The sequence below is a fragment of the Suncus etruscus genome, chromosome 5, assembly GCF_024139225.1.
Source record: "Suncus etruscus isolate mSunEtr1 chromosome 5, mSunEtr1.pri.cur, whole genome shotgun sequence".
In the NCBI taxonomy this organism is placed as follows: Eukaryota; Metazoa; Chordata; class Mammalia; order Eulipotyphla; family Soricidae; genus Suncus; species Suncus etruscus.
In genome coordinates, this window is record NC_064852.1 from 52,975,715 (window position 1) to 52,996,516 (window position 20,802).

The window sequence follows — 20,802 nt, forward strand, 5'->3', positions numbered from 1 at the left end:
AGCGTGAAAATGAGGAAACAATGCAGGCCAACACCCGGCATAGAGAAAGAAGATGGCAACTCTGATGATCCTAAAAGTGCCAACCAACCTAATTAGCCTCTCAGAGTAGAAATTTAGAGAAGAAATATGGAGGCTCCTCGTAGTAATCAAAGAAAGCATAGATCGAGCTGAACGATACACAAATAAGAATTACAAAGATATGAAGATAGAAATTAGAAAACCCAAAACTGTAACAACAGGTCTGAAAAAACTCAGCAGGTAAAAAGAAAAACTTCAATGGAAAATCTTTCAAACAGAATACCCGCTTCTCAGAACCGAGTCAGTGAGCTGGAAGATGAGATGCTTATAACTCCATACAACAGAAGATATTGGAAAGAGCCTTAAAGCAGAAGTTCCTCCTTGAAGATGCCTTTAGACTCAATGTCACAGAGTGTTTTACCTACATATTCTAAATACTGATGGTTCCGGGTTTGATCAAAGTCTTTAATCCATTTTTGTTTGACTTTGTGCATGATGTTAGATGTTAGATGGAGGTCTGAGTTTGCTTTTTTGCATGTGGCAAAAATACCACTGTTGAAAAGGCTTTCATTGCTCCATTTTGCATTTCTTGTCCCTTTATCAAAGATTAATTGATTGTATGTCTGGAGAACATTCTCTGAATACTCAATTCTATACCACTAACCTGAGGGTCTGTCTTTATTCCAATACTATTTTAATGACTCTTGCTTTGTAATACAATTTAAAGTTGGGGAAAGTGAGGCCTCCATATTCCTTGCCTAAGGGTTACTATAGCTATTCATGGGTGATTATTGTTCCAAATGAATTTCATGAACATTTGATCTACTTCTTTAAAGAATGTCATGGTTACCCTTAGAAGGATTGCATTAATTCTGTATAATGTTTTGAGGAGTATTTCCATTTTAATATTGTTAATTCTCCCAATCCATGAGCATGGTATATGTCTTTATTTCCTTGTATCCTCTTTTAATTCTTGAAACAGAGTTGTGTAGTTTTCTTTGTACAGTTCCTTCACCTCTTTAGTTAAGCTGACTCCAAGATATTTGAGTTTGTGTGACACTAATATGAATTGAATTGGTTTTTTAATGTCCATTTCTTTTCTATCATAATTGATGTATAATTGATTTTTGCATGCTAAATTTGTAAGTATTAACATAATTAAAATGGCAAATATTCCCCAAAGCAATGTACAGATTTAATGCAATACATCTAAGCATATCCATGACATTCTTCAAAAAAGTGGATCAAACACTTTCTGATATTAATTTGATGCAATAAACACCCAGGAATAGTTAAACAACCCTTAGAAAAAGAAGGCATCTCTTTTCCCAATTTTAAACTGCACTATAAGCAATAGTCATTAAAACAGCATGGTATTTGAATAAAGACAAACATTCAGATCGATGGGATTGATTTGAGTATTCAGAAATTGTCCCCAGACATGCAATCAATTTATCTTTGATAAAGGGGCAAGAAATGCAAAATGGAGCAAGGAAAGTTACTTCAACAAATAGTGTTGGAACAACTTGTCAGCAACATGCAAAAAAGTAACTCAGACCTCCATGTAACTCCATGCACAAAGTACAAATGCAAAGGGATTAAAGAACTTGATATTAGACCCGTAACCATAAGGTATAGTATAATAACCATTTAGAACTGTAAGGTAGAAAAACATGTAGGTAAATCACTCCATGTCATTGCAACTAAGGGCATCTTTAAGAAGGAAATAACACTGTCCAAACAAGAGGAAGCAGACATAAATGGGACTATATTAAGCTGAGAAACTTCTGCACCTCAAAAGAAACAGTGACTAGGATACAAAGGCCACCCATGGAAGATGAGAAACTAAAACATCTCAGATAAGGGGATAATATATAAGATATACAAGGTACTGATAAAACTTAACAAGAAAAAAATCTAACCTCATCAAAAATGGAAAGAAAATGAATATACACTTCCTCAAAGAAGAAATACAAATGGCCAAAGGCACATGGAAAAAATGTTGCACATCACTAATCATCAGGGAGATGCATATCAGAATAACTATGTGGTACCATCCCATGCCACAGACAGTGGCACACATCACAAAATACAAGAATAATCAGTGCTGGTGGGGATGTGGTGAGAAAGGAACTTGCATTCACTGCTGGGTTCAGCCTTTATGGAAAACAATATGGAGATATCTTAAAAAACTGAAAATTGAGCACCATATGATCCAGCTATTTCACTTCTAGGGATACAACCTAGGAACACAAGAATACAATACAAAAGTGCCCTCCGTATGCCTATGTTCATTGCAGCTCTACTCACAATAGCCAGACTCTGGAAACAATCAAGATGCCCTTCAACAGATGAATGGCTAAAGAAGTTGTAGTACATATATACAATGAAACACTATGCAGCTTTCAGGAAAAATGAAGTCAGGAAATTTTCCTTTACATAGATATATATACATGGAATCTATTATGCTGAGTGAAATAAGTCACAGGGAGAGAGATAAGCACAGAATGGTCTCACTCGTGTGCGATTTAAGAAAAAAGAAAGTATGGTAACAATACCAAGAGATAATAGAGATGAGGTTTGAAAGGATCAGCCCATGCTTACCACAAAGAGTGGTGAGTGCAGTTAGAAAAATAACTAAACCAACAACTATCATGATAATGGTAGTGAGTGAGATAAATAGAATGCCTGTCTTGACAACAGACAGGGTATGGGGGAGAAGGAGAATGGGGCATTGGTAGTGAGAAGGTTGCACTGGTGAAAGGTGGTGTTCTTTTTTATGACTGAAACCCAACTACAAACATGTTTATATTCATGGTACTTACATAAATATATTTAGAAAATAGATAATAAGGGCCATAGCCATAGTACAGCAGTAGGACTTTTGCCTAGCAGGTGGCCAACCCTAAGCAGACCCAGTTTCTATTCCTGGCATCTAGTTTGGTTCCGTGATCTTGCCAGGAACTATTTCTGAGTACAGAGCCATTAGTAACCCCTGAGTGCCTGGGTGTATCCCAAAAACTAAAAAAGAAATTATAATAAGAAAAATTTAAAAATCCCTATAGCTGTTTATTGTTACTGAAAGACAATGACAATTTAAAATAAATTGTTTAAAAGCCATTGTCTTCTTCAGTGAAGAATTACCATACTAATATGAGAATAAGTACATTCTCTAAAAATTTCTGGTCAAATCCAGATATCAAATTGAAGAAAACAAATAATTTCCCAAAAAATTTATTGAATATAATATGTTTATGGAATTTTTATGGAAATAAAGTGAGTCATATAGTCATATAAATAACTATTAAGGACTGGAGAGGTAGTATAGGTATTAAGACACTTATTTACACACAACCACCTCTATACTTTAGTTCCCCAACCATCAACACAGTGACCTTTAAGAACAGAGTCAGGAGTAAGCCCTGGAATAATCCTCCTCCCATCCTTCTCAAAAAAAGTTCATAGATTCAGTTCCTGGTGGAACAAAAAGATCCAGCTAATATTAAAACAAAACTTTGAAATAGTAATTAAGAAGATAAAATCTTGAAGCTAATGGGATTTACTAACACAGCAAAAAAGAAGTTAGAAAATGATAATATATTGCTGATAAAATGAATTAATTGCAATGATTTAAATGGAAAGAAGAGAAAATTTTATATTAATAAAAATTCAATGTACACATGAATAAAAGTACTTTTCACATTTATCACTGTAACTGATATGTATAAAGCTTATAATTTTAGAGAAATTATTTTATTTTATATTTATCTTTGTAAGTTTCTTTTCGTTTCAGAGACAATGGGTCAAGTATTTGGTATCAAATAAACCAAGTAAAGAAAACAAAAAGTGGTGATTATCACATTTTTTAAAGAAGCATGCTTTTGCTCATCGTGAAGGCTTCTCTGATCTCTCCGAGTAGACATCATAAGCAATGCTCATCTCCTGGAGTTAAAAAAAAAATCAACAAATAAGAAGTTATTGTTGAAATTAAATGGAAGCATATATGTCCAAAAATAGTAAAAGGATTTGATGTTCATATAAATTTTGTGATAGATGAATGTGTATATATGGCAACAAGTGGACAAAAGTATAATAATAAAATGGTGGTAATAGGAGAAAATAGTATCATCATGTTAGATGCCTTGGAATAAGTATAAACAGCGGTTGTTTAGAAGTCAAATGCTTTTACTTGTTCTCTATTTTGCAATTTTTCACTGATATAAAATTGAGTTATTTACATATTCTTGAATGTTTTTCTTAAATAATTTTTCTATAGTCAAAAAATACCATGCTTTCAAATTCATGTATTTTTCAACACAAAAATCCCCAGGAGGTTTTAAATATATATTAAGCTGTATACCCATTTTACTTAAATTAAAAGCAATAATACACAATAAAATATTAAAAGGTTAGCTTAAGAGTATGTTTACTTTGGAGTTAGCAGGAGTGATACGCAGGAGACTGAATAAGTAATATAATAAGCAAATTTATTTTTCTGCAAGAAAAACTTGTTTCAGAGACTAGAAATATTCAAGTGTGAATTTAAACTTTAAAAAATGTGAGACTGAAGAGATAGCACAGAGGTGATATGTACCTGACCCTGGTACTGCATGGCCTCCCAAACTTCCCCAGGGCCCTCATGGCTCCGAATACTATTGTGTCCTCAGGCCCTTGCACTGAACCATATGGTCCAGTTGCGAGAGAACTACAAGGGTGGTAGTTTATCATGAACCCCTGAAAAAAAAATAAAGAGAAGAAACTGCACAAAAATCTAAGTTACAAGACAAATTAACTTAAAGTATTTACATTAAGAAATCTTAAAACAGTAAAGAAAAGTGTGCTTAATAGAAGGCCTAAGCCCAGAGAGTTGTCAAGAACAGAAGTAAAAACCTATTTGTAACTATACTTTCAGGTCAAGTGAAGAGATCTGAAGTCACAGAAAGAAACCTCCAGAATTCCAGGGCTCCAGAGAACATAGGTCAGCACTTCCCCCTCCCTCAATCCAGAACTCCTCAAGAGGAAAAAGACATGAACTTGAGTGTGTTGGAGCAGGGAGCTATGGGGTGTGGAGGAGCAGTCCTACTCTGGGACACTGAAGGGCAGGATACTGACGACATCCCCGGACTCATCAACCATGTCATCATATACCCAGCACCGGTTGTTGCGGCAAACAGGCCCACACTTCATGGAGTTGCACTTGGGGCAGGGGTAGAAGCAGCCCAGGCAGTTCTGATCCAGACAATCACACAGGTCTACGCCATTGCAGATCAGCTTGCCATTCTCGTCATATTTCCTCTTGGGTTTGTTTTTCTCAGGAAAATACTCATTCTTCTTTGACATCTGTGCTTTCTTTTTCAGTTTTCTGGGTACAAGATCAAAGTCGGTCATCTGCGGTCCAGGGTTTTCAAATGACAGGTTTTTTAACTGTCGCTGAATTTGCGATTGCTTCTGCCTGAGTTGAGAGCTTTTCTCAGGAGAATTCTCATCTGTTTCCTTCTCTTGCAGGGAACTCTGTTGATCTGATGGTTCACTGCTTGTTGATCTGATGGTTCACTCTGTTGATCTGATGGTTCACTCTGTTGATCTGATGGTTCACTCTGTTGATCTGATGGTTCACTCTGTTGATCTGATGGCTTGCTCATTTTTTTGGATAACTTGAGGAAATGTCCTCTACACGGTTGACTTCAAGGGATGGCGCCAGAGGCCGTTAACCTCCCGAGTTGCCTCTCCCGCGATGTCCGATGCCAACAGGGACGTTCACTGGCAAGGGGTCATGGGTCAGCGCGTGGTCAGGGATTAGGACGCCTCAGAGGTGCTTCCGGAGGGGGGTGCTCCCTCCGGCCCACTTCCTGCCCTCTGTATGTGTTCATTGCAGCTCTACTCACAATAGTCAGACTCTGGAAACAATCAAGATGCCCTTCAACAGATGAATGGCTAAAGAAGTTGTAGTACATATACACAATGAAACACTATGCAGCTTTCAGGAAAAATGAAGTCAGGAAATTTACCAGGCGTGGCCCTGAGGACCAGCTTTAGAGAAACTTTGATACATAAGATACAATGGACAATTCTGCATAGGGTAGCCTCCTACATGGGTAGGCCTCATTAACACATTGTTTACTACTCCAGACTCGAAACCTAAGTGCATCCTAAGTGCTCCAACCATTATCTCACCCTGAAACCTTCATTTAGCAAGGCCAACCCCATCACTGACAAAATGCCTAGAAACTGGGAAAACCTCCCAACTCTGACACACTGACCCAATCTTTTTTATTTAATTGATTAAATTTTTAAAATTTATTTTTAATATATTTACCTATTTTTTTGTTCTCCACTTCCTTATATTCTTTTCTCCCATCTTCTCTTTCTTAAGCTATACCTAAGCTGGGCCCGGAGAGATAGCACAGTGGCGTTTGCCTTGCAAGCAGCCGATCCAGAACCAAAGGTGGTTGGTTCGAATCCTGGTGTCCCATATGGTCCCCTGTGCCTGCCAGGAGCTATTTCTGAGCAGACAGCCAGGAGTAACCCCTGAGCAACGCCAGGTGTGGCCCAAAAAACCAAAAATAAAAAATAAAAAAAAAAAAGTTACACCTAAGCTAATTCTTTATCTTAATTCAACCAGTCCTTAAGAGCTCAGACCCATCCTATTTGGGTCAGACCTCTAACAACACCTTAAAAATAGATCTCTAATGTATGTCTTTATGTGGGCATGAATATATGTAGAGAGGACTCCTCTATGAGAGACAAATCTAAATGTAAACAATCCATGCCTATAGCCCCTCCTATATATTATCCTTCCTACCCACTTTCAAAAATCCTACTATCCCTTCACCCCCAATCCCAATCTGAAATCCTACCTTACTAATGCTCTTTACCCTCAGTTCTTAACCCATTAGGTTATCAAGACTAACCTCCTCCCCCAGTAAGCCATCACCCAGCTCCCAAGTGAAGGGACACCCACTCAACCCCACATCTCATCCCCAGCAAGAAACTACAACCAACATTCCTGCTGACTCATGCTCTTGGCCCTCCTTCTCATCCTCAAATGTGGACTTTTGCTTGATACCAGATTCAGCTCCCGAAGGACCTCCAATGCAAGAACTCTACATGAGTCATTTCTGCTGCAAATCATTTCTGAAACTCAACAAGACCAGGGTGTGTGATGAAATTGTGACCTGGATTCCATCCCCCACAAGAATATCTCAAAAGACAATGAGGAAGCCTGTATTTCCTTTATAAGTTTAAGACTTCTATAATACTACCTCTTAACCTATTTATGTAGACTTTCTTAAAAAGTCTACAATAGCATATTAACATACTAAGTACATATTTTGTGCTACAACTATGGTAAAATTTTTTTAAATCAGAACAATAAATAGAAACAAATACTTCATGGATTTTAATATGCATGCTGCTATGAATAGCAGTATGCATACATTTTTTTAATAAATGTTTTATGTCCAGGGATAGATACCCAAAAGCAGGATTGATAAGTCATATTGTAGCTCAATTTTGAGTTTAGTAAGAACCCCAGGAGTTGGATCAGGCAGCATTCCCACCAGCAATGGAGAAGAGTTCCTTTATCACTACATCCTCGCCAACAGAGATTGTTTCAAGTATTTTTGATATATGCCATCCTCACTGGTGTAAGATATCTTATTGTTTTCTTGATTTGGATTTCCCTACAGATAAGTGATGATGAACATGCTTTCATGTGTCTTTTATTCCTCCTCTGAAAAGTGCCTGTTCATCTCTTCCCATTTTTGATGGGGTTTTTGGGTTTTGTGGAGTTAAACTTTGTGAGTACTTTGTATATCATAGAAATCAACTCTTTATCTGATGTGTTGAGTGCAGAATATTTCTCCTAATCAGTTGCCTTCTAATTTTAGTTCGTGTTACTTTTTGCAATATAGAAACTTTTTAGTTAGATATATTCCCATTTATTTATGTTGGATGCTATATCTCTTGCCATTGGCATCCTGTCATTGAAGTCTTCTTTGAGGTCCAAGCCTTGGAGTGTTCCACCTATGCTTTTCTCAATGAACTTTATGGACTTCAGTCTAATCTCAAGATCTTTAATCCACTTTGAATTGACTTTTGTGTAAGGTGTGAGATATAGATCAGTCATTAAATCTTTACATATAGTTATCCAATTGTTCCAACACTGTTTGCTGAAGATACTGTCTTTTTTCCAGTTCATATTATTGGATCCTTTGTCAAGATTAGTTGACCATATGCTTGGGGGGTTGTCACTGGATATTCTATTCTGACCTATTGGTCTAAAAATCTGTCTTTGGTCCAATAACATGCTGTTTTGATCACTATGGCTTTGTAGTAGAGCTTCAAATTAGGTAATGATATTCCTCCCAGTTTCTTGTTTTTCAGTGTTGATTTGGCTATCCTAGGTCTTTTATGGTTCCATATGAATTTTATAATTGTTCTAAGTTCTTGAAGAAGTTTGTCTAAATTTGAATAGGGATTGCACTGAATATATATAGTAGTTTAGGTAAAATGGTCATTTTGATTATATTGATTCTTCCAATCCAAGTAATAGTACAGCAGATAGGATATTTGCCTTGCATGCAATCAGCCCAAGCACTGCAGTGGTAAGCATAGTCCTTGCCAGGAGTGATTTGTGAGCCAGAAGGAGGCCCTGAGGACTCCTGGGTATGCCCCAAAACCAAACAAAATATTTCGCTTATATATCTATTATGATATTTATTTAAGTTTTCATGTAATGATGCATTTATGTCTTCAGTGAATGTTTTGCTACCTACCAGGTTATACATGTTTACCATGTGCCCCCTACTGGTTTGTAAATTCCTTTAAATTGTGTTTATTATTTCATCAGTGTCTGAAAAATATTTGGTGAAAATGTATATAATATTTTGCTTTCTGGCTTTAAAATAAGCAAATTATAAAAATGTAACTTTGGGAGATGTTTTTATGACTACAGAAAGATTGGTTAGGCAATCAGATTATGAGTAGTTTTATAAACTATGTTAGAGTGCTTTGCTTAAAAATATTTTGAGGTTAAATTTTAAAATAAACTCAATTATGAGCAATTTTATCTGTGTGGGAGGGGAACTGTATTATGAACAATTTTGTAACTATGATGTTTAAATTTTTTTAAATGAAGAAAAAACATATTTTTGAGGGCTGGAGTACAGCAAGTAGGGCACTTGCCTCACCAAAAAACAAACTGAGTTCAGTCCCATCCCCAGTATCCCTATGCCTGCCAGGAGTTATTCTTATAAGACCCAAAGCCCAAAGATTAATTAAATGTTTGGAAACACCAAGTATATTTTCAAATAACTTCTTGTTGAAGTTTTATTGCATTACAATATTATATAGGTTTGAGGCATGTGTTACCAAAAATCAATCAGTGCATTCTTTTTCTCCCAATTTGCATACCTGTCTCCTCTGCTCTAACCAGGATTGCAACATCCCCTGGAATTCTTTTCCCTTCATACTGTTCTAACTCTGATAGCTGTGTTTCACTCGCAACTCACAAAAGCAGGTAATCCTCAAGATTTTTTTCTCATGTGCATGTATACTGATATGGAATTGCTATATATATTAACATAATATGTATTATATACTATATACAATATATACTTTATACATAAATATATAGTGTTATATATTATTATAGCCTTATAACATAATGCTATTTTATGTATGTTTTACTACAAAGTTAAACTTAATCTGATACAGAAAACCTGCTTTCCCCATTTCTCTAAAATTTATGGCACAAAGAGTCCCATGCTTTACAAAATGCATATCAATTTCTTAGTTGTAGACAATATTAGATACAAGAGACAAGAAAAAGGCTATTACAGTTGGCATTACTCTATGTTTTTTCCTTTCATGGAACATTGCTCAAAGGAGGTCGAAATGCTTTGTTTCAAGAGGTAATAGGATCATATTGGTATCTTTTAACTCGTACCCTCAACTAAAATTTCCCTCCAACTATTCTTATTCAAGGGATATGTATAAATATTTAACTTATGTAATTCTTAAATACTAATATTAAAAGTAACATTATACATTTATTTAAGCAGAACCAGAAAACTTTCATTATCATTTTCAATATTTATTATGTTTACAGATTCTTTAGGATTCCTAATAGCAAGTACATCTTCCAGAGGTTACAAAATCTGTTTGATTATTGCTTTCCAGTCATCCAACTGCAACCCCATACATGACAAATACAAGACATAAAACTCTCATTAGCAATGCATGAACAGCAGGTAACCAAACAATAGGCAAGACTGGAATAAATGCATGTGATTTTCTCTTCAGTGAATGATATCCTTACCTTGGGGCTTTGCCTCTCCAAGTGGTGTCAGACATGGCAGTGCCAAGTGATTGATGTGAGTCTTCACACCGAGTCACTGCTTCCAAATCCTGAATTTGTATAACCACGATCATTTTTTTACCTGTCATTTATCTTAATTTTGGTCACTTGAACTTAATAGAATAATTATGTTCTCCTAAAACTCCTGTTCACTAGTGTGTCAAAAATTGTCCCCAGGTGAGGCACTAAAGAAACAAGTGAATTATTCTTTAAATTTATCTCTCAGATATTAAAATCTTACCCTATTTTTATTGTCTGAAAAACATTGTTTCTTATAGTTTTTCCAATTACATATGTGTGTACACACTTAAGGAAACTAGTACAAATTTCTTTATTATGAACAAAAACAGAGGGTGATTATCCTTCTAACAGAATCAGCTATTGGCTCACATTTAAGTGACAAAAATACTGTACATGGTAGTATAACTAGTTGTTACTTAAATAGAAAAGGTTGTTAAATAGAACTAGAGAAAAAAAGTAAGAGCTTATAACGCAGATTATATGCTGATTGGTATCATAATAAATTATAAATGCAGTATATTTTTAGACAATTTCTTAAAAAGTAATAGGCATTCCATCTTGTTTCCAAATTTCTGTTAATTAGAGCTGAACTTTAATAGAGTGAAAATAAGAGGATAAAAGAGAAGCAGGTTTTGGCTAGCTCCTTACAACATGGTGATTGGAGATGGTGGAGTCAATGAAAACAGCCCAAGTATTGAATGGGATTTTTGGCCAGGTAAGAAAGCAACAAAGGGCCTGGAGAGATAGCACAGCGGCGTTTGCCTTGCAAGCAGCCAATCCAGGACCAAAGGTGGTTGGTTCGAATCCTGGTGTCCCATATGGTCCCCCGTGCCTGCCAGGAGCTATTTCTGAGCAGACAGCCAGGAGTAACCCCTGAGCACTGCCGGGTGTGGCCCAAAAACAGAAAGAAAGAAAGAAAGAAAGAAAGAAAGAAAGAAAGAAAGAAAGAAAGAAAGAAAGAAAGAAAGAAAGAAAGAAAGAAAGAGAAAGAAAGAAAGAAAGAAAGAAAGAAAGAAAGAAAGAAAGAAAGAAAGAAGAAAGAAAGAAAGAAAGAAAGAAAGAAAGAAAGAAAGAAAGAAAGAGAAAGAGAAGAGAAAGAAAGAAAGAAAGAAAGAAAGAAAGAAAGAAAGAAAGAAAGAAAGAAAGAAAGAAAGAAAGAAAGAAAGAAAGAAAGAAAGAAAGAAAGAAAGAAAGAAAGAAGGAAGGAAGGAAGGAAGGAAGGAAGGAAGGAAGGAGAAAGAAAGAAGAAAGAAAGAAAGAAAGAAGAAAGAAAGAAAGAAAGAAAGAAAGAAAGAAAGAAAGAAAGAAAGAAAGAAAGAAAGAAAGAAAGAAAGAAAGAAAGAAAGAAAGGAAGGAAGGAAGGAAGGAAGGAAGGAAGGAAGGAAGGAAGGAAGGAAGGAAGGAAGGAAGAAAGAAAGAAAGAAAGAAAGAAAGAAAGAAAGAAAGAAAGAAAGAAAGAAAGAAAAAGAAAGAAAGAAAGAAAGAAAGAAAGAAAGAAAGAAAGAAAGAAAGAAAGAAAGAAAGAAAGAAAGAAAGAAAGAAAGAAAGAAAGAAAGACAAACAGCAACAAAGACCAGAGACATAGCAAGATGAGTTGGACATTTGCTTTGCATGTGGAAGACCCAGTTTTATCCACAGCATCCCATAAGGTCCACCAAGCCCACCAAGAGTGATTCCTGAGTGTAGAGCTGGAGTAAGCCCTGAATGGGTGTGACCCTGAAACAAACAAGCAAACCAAAAAAAGAAAAAAGAAAAAAAACATGCACACCAGAAAAGAAAAATAAAAGAGTGAGAAAGAAAAAAGAAAGAGAAGGAAAGAAAGAAGCAAAGTGACGGAAGGAAGGAAGGAAGGAAGGAAGGAAGGAAGGAAGGAAGGAAGGAAGGAAGGAAGGAAGGAAGGAAGGAAGGAAGGAAGGAAGGAAGGAAGGAAGGAAGAAGGAAGGAAGGAAGAAGGAAGGAAGGAAGGAAGGAAGAAGGAAGGAAGGAAGGAAGGAAGGAAGGAAGGAAGGAAGGAAGGAAGGAAGGAAGGAAGGAAGGAAGAAGGAAGGAAGGAAGAACTAATATGCATGTGCTCCTTTGGCCCATACACATGGTCCTGCATGCACACGTCTTTCTCATCTCCCTCCAATATGTGTACTTTTCTACTTTCATGCTAGGTATATATCTGTACTCTCGACCTTTGGATAAGCCTAAACTCTCCCTGAGCTTCTTACTCTTTCTTTTATTTTCTTTCTTTCTTTCTTTCTTTCTTTCTTTCTTTCTTTCTTTCTTTCTTTCTTTCTTTCTTTCTTTCTTTCTTTCTTTTTTTCTTTCCTTTCTTTCTTTTTCTTTTCTTTTTCTTTCTCTTTCTTTCTTTTTTTTTCCTTTTTTTTCTTTTTCTTTTTTCTTTTTTTTTGTTTTTGATTTTGGGCCACACCCGCCGGTGCTCAGAGGTTACTCCTGGCTGTCTGCTCAGAAATAGCTCCTTGCAGGCACGGGGGACCATATGGGACACCAGGATTCGAACCAACCACCTTAGGTCCTAGATCGGCTGCTTGCAAGGCAAACGCTGATGTGCTATCTCTCCGGGCCCTCCTTTCTTTCTTTCTCTTTCTTTTTCTTTTTCTTTCTTATCCTCTTCCTCACCTTCCTCAGTACCTCAGAATAAAATATATTTTACTCTAAAGAAAGATATTAAAGAAAAAATCAAAATAACTAATCCCCCAAAACATACATATTCCTTAATTCTATCCTTCTAGATAATCTTATAAAGTGGATACAGAATGAAATCCTATACTTTTTTAAGCTTTCAAGAAGAACTTGGAAACTAAGATTATATACAAGGCATCAGAATTTTTTTGGTCTAAGAAGGGGAGATGAGATTAGATACAAGGTCCAAAGAATTTAACAGACATAGTACAACATGTAGTTATATCTTCAATGTACATTAAATTGTACCTTCAAACCTCCACAGCCACAATCTTTAGGCTTAGAAAACCTAAGCTTAGGCTCAGGCATGAAAGAACAACTAACATGATGTAGAAATTTGAGAAACCTCACCTGTCACTGGAAATCCAAACAAATGCCCAATCCACTGTACTACCACTCTTGCTACAAAACCAAAGATTTTAATGTATTAATCCTGTTCACTGGGCTGAAAAAAGACTTAGGCATTTTAGCATAACACAGTGGTTGTTGCTGCTCATGACATGAGCTGAATGTAGCCATTCTTGGTGTGATCCCTATCCAACATGTTTTCAGTCTCTGGTCTTCTTACCAGGTTAGAACCTGATAGGAACGTGTAGGTCCACCCCACGTGACACGTCACTGCTAGAGTGCAAGGTGGAAAACATTTTTATTAAGCTCAGCTTTGTACTTGAACTCATTGGGAAAAAAAATAAGGCTTGTTTAATCCAACAAAGGCTATGGTAACTTTAGCTCAACAGAGTCACAACCTTAGCCCCCACCTCCAGAGTCAAGATGCTATTTGATTTCATTAGATTGTCCCTAGAAATATTAAAAAAAAAAATGTCCATCACTACTGCTTGTCAAGGATATTCAAATTAAGATAACATCACATACTAATAAATATATATCATAAAAACTTGAAACAACCTGTGTTGCAGGGATGTGGCAAAAATAAGCTCATCTATTACTAGTGAGAATGTTATCTGATCTACCTTCATGAGAAAGTTTGTATTTGTTTCAAAAAGGGATGATGGAGCTTTCTCGATTAACATGTTATCTACCTCCAATATACAAAAGCATTTATTCTAAGGAGAATAAGCACACCAACCATTTATTGCAGCATAGAGTATAATGTCTATGATATGGAATCAACCCAAGTGTCCAATGACAAATGAATGGATTGTAACGATGCAGCATATATTCACAATGGAAAACTATGCAACCACAAGGAATGATGAGATCATGCAATTCACTGAAACTTGGATGGAACTGGAGGATATCAATTTAAGTGAAGTAAGTCAGAGGAAGAATTTCAAATACATTCACTTACCTGTGGTTATAAAATAACATGGCAAGGGAACATTAGGTACTCAAGTGAAACAAACTCTTGGTTCTAGGTTACAGTAAATTAAGGATCAGGATAGAGAGAAATAAAGGGAAAGATGAGTCTGAGGTAAAAGGAACAACACTGTAAACCAGTAAAAATGCAATAAAAAGCTTCAATTTATACAACCCTTAATCACAAAGTATTTATAGGCTCATCAAATTGGACTTATTAGATGCCAACATTAAAATGAATTGTAATTGTATATGTGTAGTTTTAAGAAGCATTGGCTACTATAGCAAGCAGTCTTTTTTTTGGGGGGGGCACACCTGCTGACACTCAGGGGTTACTCCTGGCTATGCGCTCAGAAATCATTTCTGGCTTAGGGGACCATATGGGAGGCTGGGGGATCGAACCACAGTCTGTCCTATGCTAGCGAAGGCAAGGCAGATAGATGCCTTGCCCCTTGCACCACCGCACCAGCCCCTACAGCAAGCAGTCTTTACATTGAAGCCAAAAGGATAAGGAATGAGAAGTAATATGTAGGTGGGGGCTCATTTAGATATTATGATAGGATTAGAACTTTGGTGTAGGATACAACGAGGCTTATACACATACACAGATGCAAAGAGTACTCCTGAAATTTTATAGTACTGTGAACTAATGATAAATTCATAAAAAAAAAAAAACTTACGCAAATTTTAAAGGCATTGAGCCAATGTCTTTCAAAAAAAGTGCTTGCTGAACAAAGGGCTAATTAATGGCAGGGTTTAGATATAAAGGTAAGTAATCTTTAATTTAGCAATGACTTTCAACTAGGTGTGATTTTACTCCTCTGGGCTATTTAACATATAATCTGGAATGATGGTTATGGCTGTGCTACTGTAGAGAAGAGAGTTACTAATGCCATCTAGTGGCAGATTCCTGGCATTCAGCAGCAGCCTTCAGTAGCCTTCATCTCAATGCACAAGCTATTTTTCCATCAACAACTCATTTAAACTACAGAGCAGAAATATCAAGACTGTGGATGTTAAGTAACTCATTTATACCAATATATTTGCTATACATAATAATAGTAGATTAGTAATATTTTCTATTTTAACATGCAAAAAACAATGTTCATAAAATATTCCACAATTAATATACCAGATATGTTAACCTTTTTAAAAGCATATTAAATCTACAGAAGACAATTAAAATAACTTAATAAAGTTCATAAAATATATTTCTATATTTTGTTGTTATAGAGTAAATAATAGATATCAATTTATTCAATTTCTGATCAAAGTAACTTTTCCCTTTTGGAAAGCAAAAATCACTTTTAAGAACCTATCAAACTCAGGGCTGGAAAGATAGGACACTATCTTAAATAGGGCACTTTCCTTGCGTACAACTGAACTGGGTTCAATTTCCAGCACCCCATGTGTTGTTCCTCCAGGCCAAGTAAGAAGGACTGAGCCTAGAGCAAAGACCAGGAGCAAATCCTAAGCACCAAAAGACAAACAAATAAAACTTATAAAACTCTAATTGATTGCTCAATTGTGTGTTCTTCCCAAAAATTAGGCATATCTTTCTGCAGAATACAAAAAATGCAGATGTAGATTTTACACTCAGCAGATAAATTGTAAACTCAAATTAAACTCATTAAATTGTAGACTCAAATAGTACGTTTATGCTTGTAGCATTTTAAGGCCTAGATGATCAATTTTATAATTTTATGATAAATTTTATAAAGTTATCATGTAGGCTACAATTTATTATAAAGATACCTAAATATATATAATATAAATATATAATATATATAAATGTAATATAAATGTGCCTAAAACAGGAAATTCAAATAAATTCACTGAAAAATCATCTCCATTAGTTGCTATATTTTCACTTACTATGTATGTTCCTTGAAACTAATTTCTGGGAATTCTAAAGAATTAGTTAAATACAGAATGACCAACTCATCATCAATTTTTAAACCTATTTCTAAGTCAATAGTACTAATTTCTTTCCTATAAGATATAGTTGGCCCCCAGCTATCACTTGATCATGTTAATCAAGTATGTATATTCAGAGAATCACTGGATCTATATTTAATATATCATTAAGGGTCTTCTCAAAGGTATTATTGCTTTTCAGTGTTAGCAAACACATTAGGTATTATTTCTCTTTCTAAGGTGATATGAGAATAACTTTGTCATACTAGTTTTGAAATATAAAGTTACTTGTGACTTTTCCAAAATTCCCAATCAGTGGACACAAGGCTAAGTAAAAAGAACTTGTGTTTTTTTCACCCCATAATAAGGTACCAAAAATTGCCTAATATAAGACACAAACCTAAAACCTTGATGAAGAGAATTTTTAACAGAAATGGACAAGGGAACATAATCCAGGGAGAAGACAGCAGAAAGAATCACTTCATTGAACAAGTAGAGAGCCAGAACAGACTTCCACGGTTTGACACTTTACCCTGGAGATCTAAAAGGAAAGATGCATAAAACATCAAGCTCGTTTGTCCCAAGAACCTACATTGACATCACTGGAATAAGGCCCAAGGAGCTATATGATGTATGCAAGGGCCATAATTGCCAGAGGGTGCATTTTAGTGACCTCCTAACCTTGCTGACAGAAGCACTGGTAAATTCCATATCAAAATTCCTAGGCCCTGAAGGTGCAGAGAGATAATTATTGAGTCCTAACTCTAGGCAAACAATTCATTCATCCTTTACCAGACCCTACATAACTAGTATCAAACAAGTCACAATTTTAGGAAGAAAAGGAAAAAGGAGGCAAACTGAAGTCCTTGCCAATCTGCAAGGGAACTCCTATTGTGTCTCCTTACTAGCATAAAATCAGCCAGACTCTGCTCCCTGACAGCCTGAGTGCACATTCCACTCCCAGAAGGACCTAAAACCTCAGCATCATCTCAACCCACTTCGGCTCAGGATCCTGAGTTTGTATGTATGACGGGGACACTTTAGCAGTGCCTACTATTTAAAACAACTAGAAACCTCTCTTACTGCATAAATTCACTCAATCTGAACCATTAATATTATAGATGGGAGAAATAGCAATAGCACAATGGGTAGGACACTTGATTTGCACACAACCTACCCAGGTTCAATTCCCTATCTCACTGAATGCAGACCCAAGAGTAAGCCCTGAAGACTGCCAAATGTGCCCTTGTCAAAAAATAAACAAACAAACAAACAAAAAACCAAGACTAAAAAATATCTAATTGCCAAAAGACCAAATACCACATAGAAAAAAGGCAACACAATATCTCTGAATGTTAATAAAATAAATCCCCACATAAAAAGATACATATTGACTGAATTCTTCAGAAAACAAAACCCAACTTCCAACATCAAAAGAATAAATTTTGAAACAATAAATAAGATGACAAATCTTTAACTGGACTCAGGAAGAAAATATAGAAAAAAATCATATGAGGGGCTGGAGCAGTGGCACAAGCAGTAGGACATTTGCCTTGTACTCACTAACCTAGGCCAGTCTGCGATTTGATCCCCTGTTGTCCCATATGGTCCCTCAAGCCAGGAGCGATTTTTGAGCACATAGCCAGGAGTAACCCATGAGTGTCAACAGGTGTGGCCCAAAATAATAAATAAATAAAAATAAAATAAGAAAAAATCATATGAGAAATTAAAGGAGAGAAATTACAAAAGAACCCTGTGGTTCTAGGAAAATACATTTCTAGTAGATTTCAGTGGAGATTTTTTTGGATTTTAGTGGAAGGAATAAGTCACTCCAGTTCCTCAGTCATAGAAGGCAGAAGTTGGGGAGTCTGATTCCTAGTGCAGTCTAAGTAACTGTGTCTCCTACTAGAATAGCTAAGCTCCCATTCAGTCATCTTCAGAGAAAGCTTCAGTATTAGAAAAAAATGTGTTTACTCAGACCTGAGAGATAGTACAGCAGGTAGGCACCTCACTTGTACTCAGACACATCCCATATGACCTCCTGAGCACCCTCAAGAGTAATTCCTGAGTACAGAGCCAGAAGTAACCCCTGAATATCACCAAGTGTGACCCCCAAACAGACCAAAATTTGCTAATTAATTTTATTGGAAGTTTCAATAAATTTCAGTATCAGGAATAAATTACCCTAGGTCCTCAGTTGTAGGAGACAGAAGGTGGACAGTCTGATTGCTAGTACAGTTCAAGGAACTACATATTCTTCCACAGTAGCTAAGTTCCAGCTTTTATTAGTTCCACTGAACTAATAGGAAAGTGAGTTGACAATGGGTTTCAGTGGATTTTTTTTTTCAATGAAAGGAGTAAGTGATCCTAGTTCCTTAGCCAAAAGTGGGTTGGGGATCTGGCTCCTAAAACAGCTCAAGAAACTGCATCTTCTACCAGACTGGCTAAGTTAAGTGGCTAAGTGGCTCCAGTTCACTCTTTCTTAGAGAAGACCACAGATTTAGGGAAGTGCATTTGCAGTACATTTCAATGAAAAGTTTCTTTCACTGGATGAAATAAGTGGCCCTAATTTCTCAGCCATAGAAGGCAGAAGGTGGTGAGTCTTCTAGAAGACTGACTTCTAGAAATGGTCAAGGGAATGTGTTTCCTGCCAGTGGCTAAGCTCCAGCTTACACCTTAAAGAAAACTGAGGCTATATGGAAATGTTTCTGTCAATGATTTCAATAAAGACCTTAGTGGATTTCCATGGAAGAAATAAGAAATCTTAGTTTCTTCAGCCGTAGGAGGCAGAAGGTAAAACTTTGGCTCCTGGTACAGTTAAAAGAACTATATATATATACTGCCAGAGTGGCAACATTCTTCTTAAAGGAGGATCATCCTTCTTAAAGAAAACTGGGGAAAACGTCTCTCTAGAAGTGCATTTGCAATGAATTTCCGTGGAGCTTTCAAGGATTACAATGGAAGAAATAAGCGACCCTTGATTATCAGCTCAAAGAGTTATAAGGTGGGATTCTGACTCCTGGTACAGTTCAAAGAAGTGCACTATTGCCCGAGTGGTTAAGCACCAGCTCACTTTAGAGGAAACTATAGCTCCAAGGACTGCAGTTACAGTTAAGTACGTTAACAATACATTTCAATGAAAGTTTCATTCAAAGGATTTCAATGGAATTAATAAGACAGTATTTCCTCAGCCTTGGGTGGTAAAAGTTGGCAATTTGGTTCCTACAGTTTAAGAGACTTCATGTATTGCCAGAATGGCTAAGCTCCAGCTTTCTCCTTGTGTTTTTGGTAGGTTTGTTGTTGTTGTTTTGTTTGTTTGTTTGGGGGCTACACAGGGCAGTGTCAGAACTTACTATTGGCTCTGTGCTCAGGAATCATTCCCAGTAGTGCTCCAGAAACATACAGGTGCCAGGGATCAAATCCTACTCACTGTACTTACTATCTTCCCAGCCCCAAGTTTTTTTTTTCCTTTTAAAAGAGAACAGCTGTTACAGAAAGGTGTTTTTGCAGTGGATATCAATGGAGGGTTCTTTACTAGTTGAATAGTAACCCTACTTCTTCAGCTGTAGCAGGCAGAAGATAGAGAGGCTGCCTCCAAGTACAGTTTAAAAAGCTGTCTACTTTCAGAGTGACTATGCTCTAGATCACTCTTTCTTAAAGAAAACAGGGAGTATGTGAAAATATATTTTCAAAGGATTTCATGAGGTTTTCATTTCCAGTGATTTCCAATGGAAGATATGACTCTAATTCCTCAGCTATAGGAAATAAGAGGCGAACAATCCAGTTCCTAGCATAGTTAAAGGAACTGCTTCTCTGACTGAGCGGCTAAGCTCCAGCTCAACTCCTCAGAGAAAACTGCTGTCTTAATGTTAAAACTTCTTTTACTAGCCCAGTGAAACTAATGGGCATTTGGCATGTACTGCTCATGAGCTGAAACAGGTGAATCAGAACAGTGTAAGGTAGAATGTGACACTGATTAATGAGAAGGAACTTGTTTCTTAACTTCTTGTGCCATTTAGTGAATTTTTTTTTATTTTTATTTTTTTGGTTTTTGGGTCACACCCTTCAGCGCTCAGGGGTTACTGCTGGCTCTGTGCTCAGAAGTCACTCCTGGCAGGCTCGGGGGACCATATGGGATGCCGGGATTCAAACTGACCTTCTGCATGCAAGGCAAATGCTTTACCTCCATGCTATCTCACCAGCCTCTAGTGAATCTTTTTTTGAAATACTGTATTTTCCGGCGTATTTTGGGCGTATAAGATGACCCCCTAATTTTACAGTTAAAACATAGGTGTAGGCCTATATTTGCTGTATAAGACAGAATGTTCCTGTGCTGCAACTGTATGTACCACAGTGAGCCATTCACAACAAGCAAAGGTCCAAAGGTTATACTGTAATAGACGTCCTCTCTGACTCTGGCCAATATGAGCAGGCTTTTTACACTGTAGATTCGGGTACAGAACACTGTATAATTTGCATGC

At 36.5% G+C, this 20,802-nt stretch overlaps 1 protein-coding gene and 1 pseudogene across 1 annotated transcript; one reads left to right on the forward strand and one right to left on the reverse strand.

Annotated features, from left to right (window-relative positions):
- LOC126008584 (small nuclear ribonucleoprotein G-like) overlaps nucleotides 1–4,169 on the forward strand; it is a 42,768-nt pseudogene extending 38,599 nt beyond the window's left edge.
- Nucleotides 4,170–5,045: 876 nt separating this feature from the next.
- Nucleotides 5,046–10,452, reverse strand: LOC126008585 (ARL14 effector protein-like). The gene is made up of 2 exons (XM_049772850.1): nucleotides 10,340–10,452; nucleotides 5,046–5,560 (listed from the first exon to the last, which is right to left on the reverse strand). The coding sequence occupies exons 1-2, from the start codon at nucleotides 10,450–10,452 to the stop codon at nucleotides 5,098–5,100; spliced, it is 576 nt and encodes a 191-aa protein (XP_049628807.1). The 3' UTR covers nucleotides 5,046–5,097.
- Between the last annotated feature and the right edge of the window lie 10,350 nt (nucleotides 10,453–20,802).

Coding starts and splice junctions, on each gene's coding strand:
- LOC126008585 (XM_049772850.1), bottom strand. CDS start 10,452: ATGATCGTGGTTATACAAATTCAGGATTTGGAAGCAGTGACTCGGTGT. Junction 5,561..10,339: donor TGGAGAGGCAAAGCCCCAAG/GTAAGGATATCA, acceptor GTGAACCATCAG/ATCAACAAGCAGTGAACCAT.